Below are 17,914 nucleotides of genomic sequence, written 5' to 3'. Positions count from 1 at the left end.
CTCATATTATGAGAAATATCTCCTTTATCAAGTCAAAATATATTCAAAAATTTTCAAGTTTTTTCTTGTCTTGCAAGACATTGCTCATATATCCAGTGAAAATTTTTTTTAAAATTTTGCTTGTCTTGTGAATCACTCATATACAGATTTAATCATAGTTCAAATTTTCACTGTATAGTACTGCAATTTATTCGTTATATATCATTCACTTGTAAATCATTCAAACATTTTTTTACATACAGTTGATGCTCGATTTTACGAACTTCCAATTTATGAACATGCGTTTTTTATAAACTTGTCCTCTATTCTGAACGCCATGCCGTAGAGCTAATTTTAAAATCTGCTCAATTTTATGAACTCTTATTTCTATTAACTCTCTATTTTACGAACTTGTTTTCCTTCCCACTATTTTTTTTCATGTTATTCTATTTTTCAAGCCACCTCCAAGTTCATTGTAATTAAAAACCGAACTTCAATTCCAACGTTATATATTTGTTCTGAGAAAAAATAGAGAAGGAGGGAGAGACGGTGGGGAAGGGGGAGGGTAAGAGAAATCATAAATTCTTAATCTTCAACGTGCAGGTGTTTTGCAAAGAAGTGCCAGGAGGAGGGTTTGATTGTTGGGGGGGGGGGGTTGACTATGAAGTGAGGATGCGTTGACAATCTAATTCATTCTTGGTACATTATGATTAGATAAACTAGGGGTTTGGGAAAAGGTAGGGTACATTTGTGCTTATTGATAAAGTCATTTTTGAGTCGATTGAATTCTACTTCGGCTAACTGCTGCTTACCTACTTTCCTCTTCGCAATGTCAACAAAATGAATTGATTGTGCTTGACAGTAGATGAAAAGAAATAATTAAAACAAAATGTGTGAACACTTACGAAGACAAAAATAGTCAAAAGTACATTGAGGACTTTATACTTGCCAAAAACTACGGAAGTCTGGTTTTTTTAGAAACTTCTTTTGTTCAAGTATTTCTTTGTTGTTACATTATGTATATCAAATTAATAACAAATCAGCAATTGACATAAAAAGCTGCAGTTTGCATTAAGATAACTAATCAACACCTAGAGTTCTTTTTGATAAACAAAGGAAAGTTCAAATTTCACTTACGGATGGTAAGCAAAAAACTTGACATCTGTATATATAAAATTTGTTTTCTGCTTGTACATTCTCTGTAAAAATCTTCAATTTCATACCAATCTTTGCCAAATTTTGTATGTGTACAAAGATAGTTACTTCAAAGAAAGTTACATCAGGGTCCTATAAGTTACTTCAAATGTTCATCAGAGTTGGGCATATGCCCAATAGGGTCAAAATACTGTCCAGCAACAATGATTTTTGGAATGTCTACTTTGATTACCTTTGTTCCCAAACAATGGTTTGTCATTTTTCTAAAGCTCCCGGTATATAACGGAAACATGGGCAGTATTACTGCTAGTTTTACATAGAAATCAGATTCAGATTTTTTCTGAAGTTGAAGAAAAATGATTTGAATTGGAAAAAAAAGTCATGAGAAAAAAAACATTATTTTTCGGAAGAAAAATTTTTTTTTCTTCAGGGGAGGGCTTCTCGTGATAATTACCACTTGTCACAACTCGGATAAAAAATAAGTACTGCAAGCAAACACAATAAGAGCCAAAGATATAAACTCATTACTTTACTTGAAGTAACATTGATTAAGATTTGAATTTAGAACCCCCCACAATGTAAGAACTAATTTTTGAACAAAATTGCTTTGCTTGTATGCAAGTATATGCAGTAATTTGTTGAATGTTCTCAATTAGAACATGTATTTTGTCATCCTGGTCAAGTATCTATTTTTCTGCCCTCTCTTCATGATTTTTAATGAGCAAAGATTTTTGGAGTCCTTAGGTCAAGAGCTCAGTGTACCAGGGTCATTTTGACCTTGGTTGATTTTTACTGCACATACTTGGATTTTCTTAAGTTTTATTATGTTTAAATGCATATATGAGTGTGTGTGTATATATATACAGGATGATTCAGAAAAGATAGGAAAAACTTTAAGAGGTGATTGTGCACCCCAATACAAACAATCGTCATCAAAAAATGCATGGTGTAACATGAAACGCAAACACGCTGGCGCTTTTTGAAATGGCTGTTCCGCAAACATTAAAACAGCATTCCTGTTAAAATTTATTGGGAGAAAAAGCCGAAAATATCACATGCTGAAAATGTAACCTGGGGAAGAAGAAGAAACCGTACGCAAATCTTGATCACAGTGAATGAAAGGCACGGACACCAGCCCTGTGAAGTTATTCCAGCGTGCAACCGTTCTAACAGTTATAACATACGGGACTAGCTATAACCCATGGCTTTGCTCGCATGAATTTAGTCATCTGAAAATTTTTCTGCAATGATTTCCCCCACATAACATTTGCACCACGTTGGGGGTTATATTTACAGAAATCCTGTCGTACAGAGTGATTCTTTGTATTATAAAATATAATACTCACCAAATTTCATATTTATATCTTCTGCTGTTTGAACTCAATGATGATTGTGCCATATAACTTTTAGAACCCCCTCCACCAACATATGACCCCCTTAGACGTTGAATTTTAAAATATTCCTTTTTAGTGAGCCTTTACATTACAAATTAAAACTACTAGCTGAGTTTCATAATTATGGCTTCAGTGGTTTCGGCTCAGCATGATTTCGCTATATAACCTTTGAACCCTCTTATGGGTTGAATTTCAAAAATCTCCTCCTTAGTTTTTTATGTCATGAAATAAAACTTATGACCAAATTTCATGACTATATCTTCAGCGGTTTTTATTCGGCATGATTTCTGCATGTTGCTTCAAACCCTGTTTTGGCCCCCTTGTAGGTCAAATTTTGAAAAAACCTTTCTATGCTTTTTTTATGTCATGAAATAATACTTCTGAACAAATTTCATGATTATAGCTTCAGTGGTTTTGGTTTGGGATGATTTCAATATGCTACCTTTGAATCCCTCCCCCTTTTGATCCCTTTAGTGGTCAAATTTCAGAAAACCCCTTCTTAGCGAGTCTTTACGTCATGAAACAAAACTATTGACCAGATTTGATATTTATAGCTTCAGTGGGTTTCAGCTCTGTGATGATGAATCAGTCAGTCTGGACACGTTATATATATATATAGATATATAGATAATGGCCCCCACTTTCGTAATATTGAAAAAGCAAACATGCATTTCATTTAGGTATTCATTACGCAGACATGCATTTCATCCATGCATGTCTGCTTTTTCAGTATTACTAAAGTGCACCATTATCCCATTCGTTACAACTGTTTGAACTGTTGCACGCTGGAATAACTTCACAGGGCTGGTGTCTCCATGCCTTTTATTCACTGTTTCTGCAGATTTGCATACAGTTTCTTCTTCCCCAGGTTAGATTTGCATGTATGGCGTTCTTTTTCTTCCAATAAATTTCAACAGGAATGCTGTTTTAATGTTTGCAGAGCGGCCATTTCGAAAAGCGCTAGCGCATTTGCGTTTCATGTTAGACCATGCATTCTTTGATGACGATTGTTTTTATTGGTGCATACTATCACCTTAAAGTTTTTCCCATCTTTTCTGAATCACCCTGTATACAGGGTGCATAGCAAACAAAGGGGTATGGCATTTTACTGATGTACGGCTGGTCCTAGAGGTATACTTCAATTAGAATAGGTTTCTAAATAACACGTAGTACTTACATATGTCATTCATGTTTTAAGGGGTTACATAGTTATTAAAACAAAAATATTAATTTTCTGTGCAGTCTCAAGTGTGCCCCTAAACCTAATTAGAAAGTTGTTGCCCTGTCTTTCCTGCTGCCAACAGAAAAATATTCCATGTTTCTAAGTGCAATATTCACTGAGATATTCAAAATCCAAAATATGGAAGAAAGTTGGAAAAAAACAGCTTTTTAAATGCAGAAAAACCATTTTACCTGCATTTAATGCTTTTTCTTAACTTCCTCAGTTTTTTGAATTCGGATATCTCAGTGAACATTGCACTTACAAGCATGGAATTTATTTTGTTTGCATCAAGAGAGACAGGGCAACAACTTTCTAATTGCATTTTTGGGCACACTGTGACTGCATAAAATGTTAATGATTTTATTTCAATAACTATTAAACCCCTTGAGACATGAATGACATATCTGAGTACAACACATTATTTGGAAACTTTTTCTAATTGGAAGTATACCTGTAGTATCAATGGTTCACCAGTAAAATGCCATACTCTCTGTTTGCTATGCTGCACTCTGTATGTACAGTAAAACCCCTATTAACACACCCCTCAGATTGTATAGTCACCAAATCGCTGTGTTTATTTTTTAGGTGCCTCTTTAACTTATTTTGTTTCAGTGATTCATTGCTCAGTACTTAACTAGGCATGACGCATTGAGGCTTAATAATCCCTCAATCGTCTATAGACCTGAATATGAAGTTTAGGAAATCATCTTTATATTGATGTTTGTCCATATTTGGAGACTTACGCTAAACGAATACTTATTACAGTGGACAAATAGTTTGTATGATGAAATTTACCACTAAAAAAAGAAGTACAAGCAAGAAGAAAAACAAGACACCTGCTGTGTAGACTGACAAACACCAAAAAAATAACAATGGGATTTTGTCACAAAAATTACTGCAACCTTAATTGCTGGAATTGATAACACAGTTGATCACCGTGACGTGATTCCCAGACATTGCAGCCTTTTGTTCAAGATCCAGACCCTAGATAAGATAAAACAAACTTATTAATAGGGGAGTGTTGCCTAGACTGTCCCCACCAAGCACCAAGGGTCAAAGTTCTTCTCTGGGATGACTAGACTGGAGAAAGGATTAACAGATGCGCATCTTTGTTCACTTCAAAGGATTGCTACCTATAGTCATACTCTTCAATATGTTTGCAATGTTGTGTTTTATCTCACGTTGAATACAGAAAAAATGCTAAACATTAAAAAAATGTATTATTTTTTGGAGGTGTCCCAGAGTGACCTAACTTCAAGTTGTGACTCATATGTTAAGAACCCTGTAGTTTAATGCATTTGTTTGCAAACTTGTGATTTGAAGATTTAGCACACAGGGTCTGCAAATTCTCCAAAAATTTATGACATTTTGAATATTTCCCTGTTTGAAGTTTTTTGAATGTATTTATGTATATTTTACGGTTAATGTGGTAAATTAGTAATCAAGTATAATCACTGATCTTCTTGGTAAGTTTGATAAATTTCACTACATTTATCACTTTTACCGGCGATTAATCATAATTCCCACACAAATGAAGTTGGTAAATTTGATAAATACAGAAGGAGTCACATAGAAATATACCACTTAAATTCAATCACTTATCAGTTTTGCTCATGTGATACATGCATATATTGCATTTGTCATAAAATTAATATTGTACATATTTTGCCATAAAATTAATATGGTACGTATTTTGCCATAAAATTAATATGGTACGTATTTTGCCATAAAATTAAAATAAGTAGGAGGAAGATTGAAATTTTTTTTTAAATCAGTATTGTTGATGTTGGCTTTCTTCATATTTATCAACAAAACCAAAATTACTGATTGAGAGAGATAGATATCTTTTTCTCAGCCCAAGATATCAAGGAAACAGTTATTTTCCAGATATTATGCTGAGGGGAACTCAGAAAGAAAAGTCATCACGTCTCCGCTGGGACACTGGAGACATGACCCTGCCTTCCTTATTTCATGCACTGTGGCATGAGGCGCTTAAGTAGAAACATTAGTAGCCTCTCTTAACTTCAGGAAATGGTCCCCGGGTGGGACGGTTTAAAGAGAGAGAGAGAGATGGCTTTTTCTCAATTTGTAGAATAATGAAAAGTTATTCCAAAGATGATATGAGAGCAACGTTTTTGGTATACAGTAAAACCTCCCAACACTGGCCACTAACGGGACCGTGAAAATGTGGCACTTATTGAAAAGTAGCCATTATTGGGAGTAGCTTTTTTATTTCTGAAAAAAAAAAAAAAATTTGAGATCTATACAGCATGTAAAATAGTAATTGATTACAATAATTATATACAGTATTTTAATGTGTATAAGGAACCCTCTGATTTTTTAGGGCTTAAAATTTGGGAAAACATTGAAAAAGATATGTCCATAATACTATCCATGTATAAGAAACCACCTCCCCCCTTATTTTTGGGAGACAATTTTTGGTAAAAAAGGGGGGCTCCTTATACACGTTGAAATAAGTTACTGATTATATTAAAATATATTATTATGTTGATGATAATATAATAATTGATTAATCAATTTCCAGTGCTGTTTTTGCATCTTAAAATTTAGGCTTGCAGTGCAACAAGTGGAGAGCGACATTCATGTCATATATATAGCCCTCTGGTGGCTCGTCGTCCATGAGCTATTAGCTGATCGGTTTCACCGTCCATTGCACGGTTCCGTTCGGCATATATACGCTCTAGCGAAGGAAAATCTCTATCTCCTCTGTAGCTTAGTGGTCAGAGCACTCGTCCGGCAATCGAGGGACCCGGGTTCGACTCCCGGTGGAGGCAGAGATGAGTTTTTTTCCTTCCTTAAAAAAATCAACATCTCAAATAATAAATATCTTCACAACATCCAGTCTTCCGTATATCTTGTAACAACATAAATGATTTGGTGAGAAAAACTAATATGGGCCAAGACGGTGTACCAGCAACCCGAAAAAATAGTTATTTATTCCCACCCACAATCTACTAGAAATTCTTTCCAGGTTGTTCCATAGTCCATTCTTATAGCTGAAGACATAGATGCTGACATAAGTTTTTGTGAAAAAAAAATTATCATATTCTTCACAAAAAATTAATGCCCTGGATATTTCTATTTGTGTGCACCATATTTTGTCAGAACTATTGCTCTGAGTAAGAAGTGCCAAATAAACAAAGGGGTTCTAGTAATTGGATGGCTTGTATATCCCCCCCCCCCCTTGTGATTGAAGTGCTAACAGCAGATCTTCAGTTGTCCCCGCGGATTTCAAGTTTTTTCCATTCTTCACTGCCTTCAATATACCCATCTAGCATTGGTACCCAGGAAAAGAAAGCATACAGAATCTTCCCCCACCCCCCTTCCCTCATAGAGTTCGATGGGGACTCCCTTAAAAATCAGCTTGAAAATTATTTTTCTCATTGTGATATGCATGTTTTTTCCCGACTTCATGTCCAAAGTGGTCATTATTCAGAAATCGTTGTTCAGAGGTCGCCTTTAATGTTAGGTCTATGGGGAAGTATTCGTTTACAACCAAATGTGGTCATTGTTCAATGGTGGCAGTTAGAGGAGGTTTTATTGTATAAAGGAATGTTAATTTTGTATTTTTCACGAAGTTCCTTTTTTGTTTAATTTTCCTTTACCATTTTGCTTCATTATCAGATTAAGCGTTCAAAAATTCGGATCGCAGCATACAAGTCTATGGCTCAGCTTCTTAAAAAAGACTATTTCCTCCTCTCAGCCAAGTACTCTCTGCTAATAGGCTGGCAAGGAATAAATGATAGACTTAACCCCAATATGTGAGTAACTTTTACAATGTTTATCTTTGTAATTGAAAACTATGTGTATACCTTAGTTGAAAAAGTTTTTTGTAACAAAACACAATTCCATGAGGGCATAGGTGTCAGAACCTAGGGTCTGAGGCCCTCAATTTTGTGAGGGGGGGGGGGCATGGTCAATCCCTTCCAATAATTTATGGATATACAATGCAATGCACCATTCCATATCCTTCAAACTGGCTTGAGTCCTTTTTATGTGAGACGAATGGCAATTTTCAGCCCCTCAATGTTTCCTTCATGTCTGGGCCTCTGGGTAGGGGAGACTGCTGTACCTACGTGGACAAAATTCACGTTTTAATTTTTCTCGGCCGCTGGGAAACATATTTTCACCTAGTGAAATGCTCGTGTTATGCTCTAAACCAGGGGTTCCCAAACCTTTTTTCCACAGTAGTGCTCTTTTCCCCCTAATCAATGCTTATCTGTACCTTTCCAAAGCAGTCTAACAAAGAATCGCTTACAAGAACCTTTATTGAACAATGCTTTTAGGCACATAGTTTGAGATCCCCAGCTTTAAACCTTTTTGAATCAAGTCATATTTTTGAAATCTAATATTTTGAATATTGAATTTTTAGAATTTCAAAATTTGGCGTTTTGACTTCCTGTCATCAACTGCCTATCACTAGTTTACATCTGCTAGGAACCACCACCCTACATTTTTCCCTGTTTTCAAATTTTGAAATGAAATGTCCATAGATACAACTGTCCTAAGGTATAGCAGTCTTCCCTTTTCATTTTATAAAAAATTCATAGCTTTTCTTTTATTCCCCTTATAAAACAGTATTTCAAAAGGGTTTTGGCGATTTAAAAATTGCCAAAACCCTTTAATATACACATTTTTTTGGTAAAAACTATTTGACTATTACTTTCTAATGAGTGTTATTAAGTCTTGATAAGCTATTAACTCGTGCATGGGCAAGAAATCATTCCATAAGCTTGCATGGGTCAGATCTCAGACTTGTCCTAAAATACATAGGAAATGCAGGTATTATATACTAGTCTGGTAATATAGAATACCGGGTTTTCTCTACCTTCAGGTATGGCCCCTAAGTGGAACAACGATAAACAACTCTTTAAAATGCCCCCATGATGCCATAGAGTCAGTCAGTCATTTGGTTGTCACCATCATCACGGCTGCTGTAGGAGAATAATTGTTTTCCCACTTCCATAAATTTACTCAGGCTAGTTATCAAAAATGTTTATTAATTATTGAATATGTGGCCAATAATTTTAAACTAAGCGCAATATACATCCCATGTGTTGTATTTTATTGAGCTGCACCCATTTTTAGCTAGCTATTCTCTCCAGTTAGATGGAATGCTATTTTTTCACAGATGGTGTGTTGGATATTATGGAATTCTGCAAGTATTTTTGGAGTTGGGCTAGAGTATCTCTTCAAGATGAAAAGTTTAGTAAGATAGAAGAGAAAGGGTCTAAAAATAACATGTGTCCTATTCTCTGTGGGCCCACCTTGACTTTGGGGCAGAATAGGAAGATTGCATTTGTGAATCTTGTAAATAGACTATGACACCACCGCATCTTCAACTACAAAAATAAGTGATAAAATTTTCATTTTTATTGTCATAGATGCATCAAATCTTGTTTTTGATTAATTCAAATTAGTTTTCTTCATTTTGAATCTCCTATTCCATATTACTTGATGAAAATGATTTTTTTTAAATGTCTTTTTTTTCTTAGGCATAATATTTATTAAATATGATACACTAAATTTGTTACTCATGGTAGCACTGTATATTATTTTATGTGATTTTAACATTTCTAATTACCTCTATTTTCAACAAGTGAAAAAATAACCACTGGTGGGTCTTTAAAAAGTTTCATTACACTACCGATTTGTAAGTACAATTCAGGCATACATACAGTGGAATCTATATGAATAAATGTTATTCCAGTTTAGACAGGTTTTCATTTTATAAAGGTGCATATCACCAACAGTGCTATCCTTTGATTCCTTTCAAGACAGGTTTCACTGTATACATTGTTTTTTTTTTCAAGAAGTTGAGAGTGTGTTATAATAAATATAAAAATACTAAGTAAAGCCATGCTATCGTTTTCTGCAGTAAAATTTGCATTGAAACTAATAGAAACACTATCTGTCTCTGTTCAGGTCTTTTGACTTAACTTGGTTTTGAAAGGTTTGTTATAGCTTCAGTTTTTTTTTTCAGGACATCAGTTCCACACTGCTTAGAAAATGCCAACATCATTCCTCTCTGTGATCGTATTATGCTGGAACAAGCATATTTATCATTAACATTATTACTTGTAAGCCAGTTACGATCTATAGTTTTGAAGATTGAATTTGACGAAGCTTCTATCCCCAGCAGTTATACTGGAAGTTTGTGTGTGAAAAGCAAACTTCTGAAATCTGTTGGAAAAATTGATAATTTCAATGAAGTATATTATTTCATGATGATATATTTTGGAATTCTTGCTGGAAATCATCGGAATAGAGAAATATCATGTCTTCTAAACGCTGGTATTCTTCCTTTAGTTCAAACTGTTCTTCGACTTCTGGGTAAATAATATTTTGACAAAATATTTTTATTGCAATACTGCAAATATTATGCAAAATAATTTTTTTCTTTTGTATAACTTAATCTTGACTTGTGTTTATATGCTGTAAAATTTAACATCACCAGTCTTTTTAATGTCCCGGTCATTCAGCTACTTCATAAAATATCTCAAACATGAATGAAGAGAGAGAGAGAAAACTTATTCCAACATCTTCATATAAGTGGAACTGCTATTAAAATATCCCGTATGTCTACACTACATCTAACACATAAGTTTAAAGCAATAATATTAAGATATTACAATTGAAAACAGTATGCTCTGTATTAAATATCTCTATGAATGTTTTTTCTGGTGTTATGAATCTTTTTCTTGAATTTTTGGGACAAGTGCGAACACCCCATGATTCAGTGCCAAATTTTTCAATACATCTTTTTATTCATGTTGTTCAATTACTTTTTATGTGATTGGTATCATGGTTTTCATTTAAGGTTATTAATGAATCAAACTCAAATCTGTGTTTATAGTTCCCAATAATTAATTTAATCAATGTTTCTTTGATTCTTTAATGGACACTTTTTTTTCATCCATCGGAGCAAGTACATGCAGGAACCAAACTGATATCCCCTTGTAATCTGAGCGATTGCTCTAGACCACTACGCTACATAAGCAATCAACATTTTCTTTCCTTGGAGCATATATACACTGAACAAAGGCTCTGTACAATGAATGGTCAGGCAAGACATCATCTGCATGGTTTGCTTTGGCTAATCTATGAAATAATCCAAGAAATTGCCATGGCAGCAAAAAAAATATCTAGACCTTGTACTGTATACAGTGTATTTTTCAATTTGGTTTTGAAGAATTGCCATTTCCAAGTGCTTGAAAAATTTAAATACTATTGTATCACTTTCTATATTAGCTATGTAGCTTTGTGTACCATCTGTTTTACCGAACTGTAAAAAAATGGGAAAGACAAAATGGTATTCTGTACTAAATTACATCAATTTGAATTTAAAGCTTTACAGTCTGGTGAATACAGTCTGACCCTTTTATAATGAAGTTGAAAGCAGCAAAATTATCTGTTATCTGCTAATTTTGTTATATCTGCACAGGGATGGGTTTAGCTAAAGTTAGATGTAGTTTGTATGCATGATGCTTATGTTTTAAAAAGGTTAGCATTCTTTCAATGAATGTAAACTGAAATAAATATTAAAATAATATTAAAAAATAAAGGAAAAATTTTTTAATTGAAATCTTACATAATTCATGATTGAAAATGTGCATTTTGTGTACTCCCCAATGTCACACCATCAGAAGAATTTCTCAACAGATTCTCTTTGTTTTTTTGTTTTTTTTAATGAATTCTGCAGAATACCAGATTTCTTTGATACTTCATATTTTACAGCATGTCCAGAAATTCCTTACCTAGTCTTTTTACTTCTCAACAACCAGTCATGGAAAAAAAACTTTCAACTCCAAAAAGATGTTTCAAATGAAATAAATATTAATATTACCATAAACCAGGAAAACTGGGGTTGCAACTTTGAAACAGTGGATTATTTTTGAATTTCCTGCCAATGGCGTGCATTTTATCGGAAGCAGTGAATGGATAAAACGCATGGAAATGACTGGAAATTTAAAAGCTGAAAATAATCTGCGATCCCAAACTTAAAGTAGTTTACGATATTTAAATTTTGTATAAACTAATTGATTTCTGAAAATAACAAAATTCATCCTTTTATATTTTCCCCAGGGTCCTTATTATCATACAGTAAATCTTGATAATATGAGTAACTGGGTTTATGATACAAATTTTAACTTGATAAATGATAATGATGTTTCTCACTCACATAATGGGAGTAGTATGCATACTGAAGCCTTCTAAATAAAACTGGTCTGCCTTTGTATATTCATGTTGTCTTTATAATTTGAGCCTCATAACAACTGAGCCTCTAGGGATTCTCTTTCTCTCAATGCAGGTAAGGCTGTCTTAATGAGTTCAGGGCCAGACCTCAAGCATTTTTGTGGCTTATCTTTTATTTTAATAAAAGACAAAATATATTGTATGCATATAGATTGTTAATGAAACCTTCAATAATTTTTACAACAAAGGCCCCCTTTGACTTTGGTCCCTTCCCTGGATGCCACTGAATATATGGAAGTGACACCAATAGCACAAGCCCAAGAAAGACTGTCTCACCCTCTAATTTTGTATTAATGCAAGTGGGATTCCAAAGTGGAGCCCCTTTTCTTTTGTACCATTGCAAAAATACTCAAACCTTCAATATAAGTAAGTAAAGTACAATAATGTAAAACAAATTTTGTCTAATTTAAACCTGCATTTTATCTTTGAAAAATATTGTGGCTGTTATAAGGGCAATGGTTCTAGAATGAGTCATTTGAATTTCCAATATTCCTTATGGGAAAAGTTTGCTCTGATAAATGAATGCTTTGTATTATAAGCATGTTTACAGAATGAATTATCTTGTAAATCGAAAGCTACTGTAATGGAAAAAGTTTGCTCTTGCATTAATATCACAGATAAAACAAGTTTTATCGCCTTATGACAAAAATTGACAAAATTATTTAATTCTAAAGTTTGTGATTTTTTTTGTGCTTGGGATCCATCTTCTTAGCTGTCATTTGGGGGTTGGTGCAAAAAGTATAAACTGGACTAGAGTAAACAATAGAGTCTTGATAATTTAAGCCAGAAGTTTAAAATTACTTTGTTTTGGCAGATATTACTTGCGTTTTGTTTCACTTTTCCTATGCATGACAGTAGTTTGATTTTCACGTGAGAGTTTAAAGAGACTGAAGGGATCTTGTTCCCTGCTTTTCAGTGGAACCCCTTGGCCAATATTTTTTACAGACCCCTGTATAACAAATTTATACATCGTTCTAAAAAACATTGAACATTAACATTTATATTTAGTCCCTCAAACTGGATACTTTTATCTGCCTCTCTTATAAATAAGCCACAGAGGTTTCCCGAAGGGTTTTTCCATTGTTCTACTGTAATTAGTGTTTAACTGTTTTCCTCTTTAATGTTGTTCATAGTTGTTCGTTTTTTTATTTATTTTTATTTACTAATAAGTGATATTCTATAATAATTTGGTCATATCTATTATATGCAAAAATTAATGAGCTATATTTATCAGTTTGGAAACAAGTACCTTATTCCCAGGGCCCATTCATCATAAGGTCGAGCCCTGGGCAAGCATAAATTTCAGGACGCCCCCCCCCCCCCGATATATAATGTTCCTTGAGGTTATGCTATCAGAGTGTTGTGAAGGTTTTCTTCAGGTGCTGCAATCTATTTTCTACCTTGTTTTGAGGTGAAAATGGCATGACATTATGCAAAAATTATGTACAATTACTATCAAAATAAATTCTTATGTATACTATGGCATTAGCCATGCACAACTTCTAACGAATTGGTACATGTTGGAATGCATGTGTATGTGTTGTGAACCTAACGTGAAGCTTGTTATGTGTAGTGTGCTGCCCTTTGTCATCAAATTTTCTAACTGAAGGAAGTGTACTGATTGAAGATGTTATTGTTGTGTGCCTGTTGCTCTCTGTGGCGAGACTTTTTAAATGGAAGATCGGCTCACAATGGGGGCACTAGGGTTCCCCTGATGAAAAACAGAAATTAATTGTTTGTGTAAAGCTTTGAATTCTATACCCTAATTGCTTATTCAAAATGATGATATATGTTTTATCAACATAAATATCATTGCATTTCAGACTTGTCATGTTAAAATTTCTAGTTTGCTCTTTTTTTTTTACCACAATTCATTAAATCTGCGGAAAAAACAAATGTATGAATTATTAAGCAAAATCTAAAACACGTCATAATAAATGCATCCTTAAATTATGCAAGAAAAAATTTTTTCCATAGAATATGTTTTTAATTTAGTTGATGCTGAATGGCGCTTTGGTTGAACATCGAATGAATAGAGAAACTTGTACCTTATTTGATACTGTGTTGCCACCAGGCGGTCACTTTTTTTTTAAATGGAAGGGGGGGGGGGGTTATTAATGAAAGCACTCTACAAGAAAAATGTTAATCCATTAAGTTAATTCAGGATCAACAGCCTTTCATGTTAATAGATTTTTTTGTGTTCAAATTTTTTGCTTGCAGTTCATTTGTTTATTGTTCATTTGCAGTTTATTCATTAATACTGATTAAATACGGATTAAATTTGAGAGATTATGTGGGAAAAAACGTGTAGGTGATATGAAAATATAAACATTCTTAATGATTACCAAGATTTTTTTTAATTAATAAGCAGTCAGTTAATTAAAATAAAAAATCTGATTAAAATAAAGAAATCAGGATTTTTTTCATACCCTGTTAACACATCCTCTTTACAAATTAATGACAGGCATGAATAGCTGTTAGGTATTTATTTAATAAGATGCTGTATCAAATTTGTGTGTGTGGATCAAACAGTCATTAAAATTGACTGTTTTTCCTGCCTTCAGTGTTAAAATGTCTTTATTGAGTTAGTCATATTTTAAATTTGAAATAATATCGGGTAACTTTTGTGGAGTTTTTCACTAGAGTTCTCTCTTGATCCCCTTTTTGATTGGCAAAAATTGCTGAAACTCTTCAGCAAAATCATCATCCAAAGCAGTATTATAATGTTGCTGGAACACTTGGGCTTTGTGAAAGACTTCATCTGTTTTGCAATTTAAAGAACAAAATTTTCCAAAATACTTTCATAAATAACTTTTCTAGATGTCAGTTGCAATATAAATCCATCATATGATGCAAAATGGCATGCTACTCTAAAATTGTCCCTAGAAGAAAGATCTGCATAACCAGTAGCCCTATCAGGTGTTTTTCTTTTTCTAGTGTTATCATACATATCATTAGGATTGAGTGACTTCACTACTTCCTCAAACATATGTTTAAAATGTTCTCTGACTGTATTCTATGAAAGGGAGGTAAATCACTAAAATACAAAAGACAAATTTCTGGGGCCCTGAAAATTGGTAGGCACAGACACATGCTCCATTTGCCCATGCAATAAACCGGCCCTGCTTATTCCTTCACATTAGTTGTCTTGCCGGGAAATTCTACAATATCTGGACTCTTAATAGATATTAGAGTAGCCAATTTGAACCCAGTCTTTTCTCTGCATTTTGGATCATTTCTGTTTTACAAACTGCTTTTAGGTAGAGTTCTAGTTTTGTTTTTGCTTTTGCAACCACAAATCTTGATTTATTAAAAATATATGATACAAAGCATATTATTTTGTGTAGATTACATTAATTAATGAAAATATGAGTAGACTGTGAAGCATTTCTATATTTCATTAACGTGTGTAAACGTGGAATGAACAGAGTGAAAAATTAAAGAATTACATTGCAAAATATAATATGAATTGTCATCCATCCTAGCATGCCAGGCCAGGTATTAACTATTTTAACACTCAAAAAGCTGGTGTTCCCTGATTTTCATGGTATGCCAGCTAATATGTTGTATTGATAAAAATTGTTTTAAAGCATTTAGAATTTCTATTATAATCATTTTATGCAATAACAGACACCTGCTTCTGCTTGAGAAAGCAATATCTCATTATTGGGTGAAGTACAAATCTGGTTTTTGATTTGTCTGAGACCCCCCTCAACCTGAATTCCATTTCAAACCTTAATATTTAATATCTTCGTCAATATTTGTCATAGAACAATAAAACATGTTTTAATTTATATATATATACACACACACACATATTTCTGGAAGGGATTTTTTTTCTTGATATGAACTACAGGGATGGGGGGGAAACATAAAGATTTTATATTTATTTTATTTTTTGAAAAACCATTTCCTTAACTTAAAAGGTGCCATTATATGAATATTCTCTCATTTAAAGCATTTTTTTTTTACAATTGGATGTTTCTGATTATGACTAAAAGTTGAGAAGAAGAAAACCCACATAAGAACTTTTTGGACATGCTGTATATTACTTGAATTAGTTTTATTGCTTCTGTTTTTTAAGGAATGCATGACATCTTGCACTTAGACATTTTTAAAGTCATGTAATAACAGCACCACAACCAACAACCAAGTCTCGTTAAATAATGAGTTAGCAAATGTTTTAGTAGCCAAATTCTTAGTGAGAAGAAGCATTATTTATTCTCCCTGTTTGTAGTAAGAATCCCCGCTGGTGCAATTAGGTTCCAAAAACAAAAAGAACGCACAAAACAAAAAAAGATTTTACATAGACTCAAAAATGCTCTGAGAGACTTATGACTAGTTTTATACAGCCAAAACTAAGTTAATGTCTGTCAGAGGCAAAAAAAGAGGGTATTACCAATTTTACCAGTGCATTGTTGCCACATTCAAAGTATTTTTTGATAAAAAAATATTAGTATATATATATATATATATATATATAAATATAGATAAAAAAGAACTCAATGAGGAAATAGCTATGATGTTTAATTTTTTGAAAATACTTTTTTCATGTCATTATTTATTCGTTCTTCCCTCAGTTATTCATTATAAGTATGTCTAATTGTATATATCTAAAAAATCTTGATTAGTATCTAAGTTTAAGATAAACGTGGTGAATACTTGAAACATTAATTTTCTATTGTCAATTCTTGTGGTTGGGTTTGAATGTGAAATTTGATAGAAAATAAAAATTTTAATGTCTCTCCCTTTGCTGTTTTTTGCATGAATATTGTAGTTCAACAAATGCATCTACTACTTTCGACTTTTAATCATCAAAATGCTTTCCGCCTTTTGCCAAAAAAATACTGTATCATGCAGGTTCCATTGTTCTGGCACATATGATGAATTGGTGACTATGCATAATGGCTGGTTAGTGTGCATAATCATCAATTGTCTCAGCAAGTTTGATAAATTTTTCTACATTTATCCCTTTTACCAGTGATAATGCATAATTCCTAAATGAAGTTGGTAAGTACGGGGCCATGTTAGGAGCATCCATAGGCGGAGATAGACTTGGACGTCTGGGGTGGGGGCACGATGATGATGATGTCAATTCATATATACATTTATACATTAGACCAGTCGACTCCAGCTTTGACGTCTCCACCCATGGGAGCATCATGGGCTCCCCAGGCAAAATGATTTATCTGAGGCAAATTCTCAGAAATTTCAAACAGATCTAATTTTTGTGTGAGGTCCTGCTCTTCTCTTAATTCTGCTGGGTTGTGCCGGGTAGGCCCATGCATTAAGACGGCACTGGGTAAACAAGATTAATACAGAAGAAATCATGCTGAAATGTATCACTTAAATTAAACCACTTATCAGTTTCTCCCACAGTTGATGGGTGCACTACATATATTTTGCCATAAAAATGAAGTGAAAATAAATATAAAAATGTATAAATTATAATCAGTCTTGTAATGATAGCTTTCTTTAAATTTATCAATATTTTTAAACATGATTAACATCACAGTTTGAATCCATTATCCTATCTTGATGCCAGGTAAATTTAAGTAACTTATTGAGGATTTAGTATATTTACCAGAGCTCCCACTCGTCCTACTTTTCCTACTTTTTGGTAAAATGTCTTACTTTTCCTACTTTTTGGTAAAATGTCTTACTTTTTCCACTTTTTTTACCAAATCATATCACCAAAATCCATATAATTGATTTTAATTGAGGAAGGAATCATTGATATATTGCCTAAAATAATGCAAATGTAGTAGATTACAATTAATGATTCTGCCAAAGCAGAAATTGTATCGATTTTAAGGTTATTTGGGGAAAGGGGTGTATGTGGACCATTTAATTCATTAATTTTTTGTTTGCTTAGTTTGAGGATTCA

The 17,914-nt window shown here is 33.3% G+C and overlaps 1 protein-coding gene across 1 annotated transcript in view; it reads left to right on the top strand.

The window, feature by feature from the left end:
- The window catches only part of HERC2 (E3 ubiquitin-protein ligase HERC2), a 645,607-nt gene that overhangs the window by 242,466 nt on the left and 385,227 nt on the right, over nt 1-17,914 (top strand). Inside the window, exons 32-33 of the mRNA XM_089238586.1 lie at nt 7,396-7,532; nt 9,755-10,104. Coding sequence (XP_089094712.1) covers nt 7,396-7,532; nt 9,755-10,104 — 487 coding nt within the window. The remainder of the gene's footprint in view (nt 1-7,395; nt 7,533-9,754; nt 10,105-17,914) is intronic.

Source organism: Pholcus phalangioides, unplaced genomic scaffold, assembly GCF_987345545.1.
Source record: "Pholcus phalangioides strain wild (caught in Gottingen) unplaced genomic scaffold, Ppha-v1.0 ptg000011l_1, whole genome shotgun sequence".
NCBI lineage: Eukaryota > Metazoa > Arthropoda > Arachnida > Araneae > Pholcidae > Pholcus > Pholcus phalangioides.
This window is presented reverse-complemented; position numbering and strand designations above follow the sequence as displayed.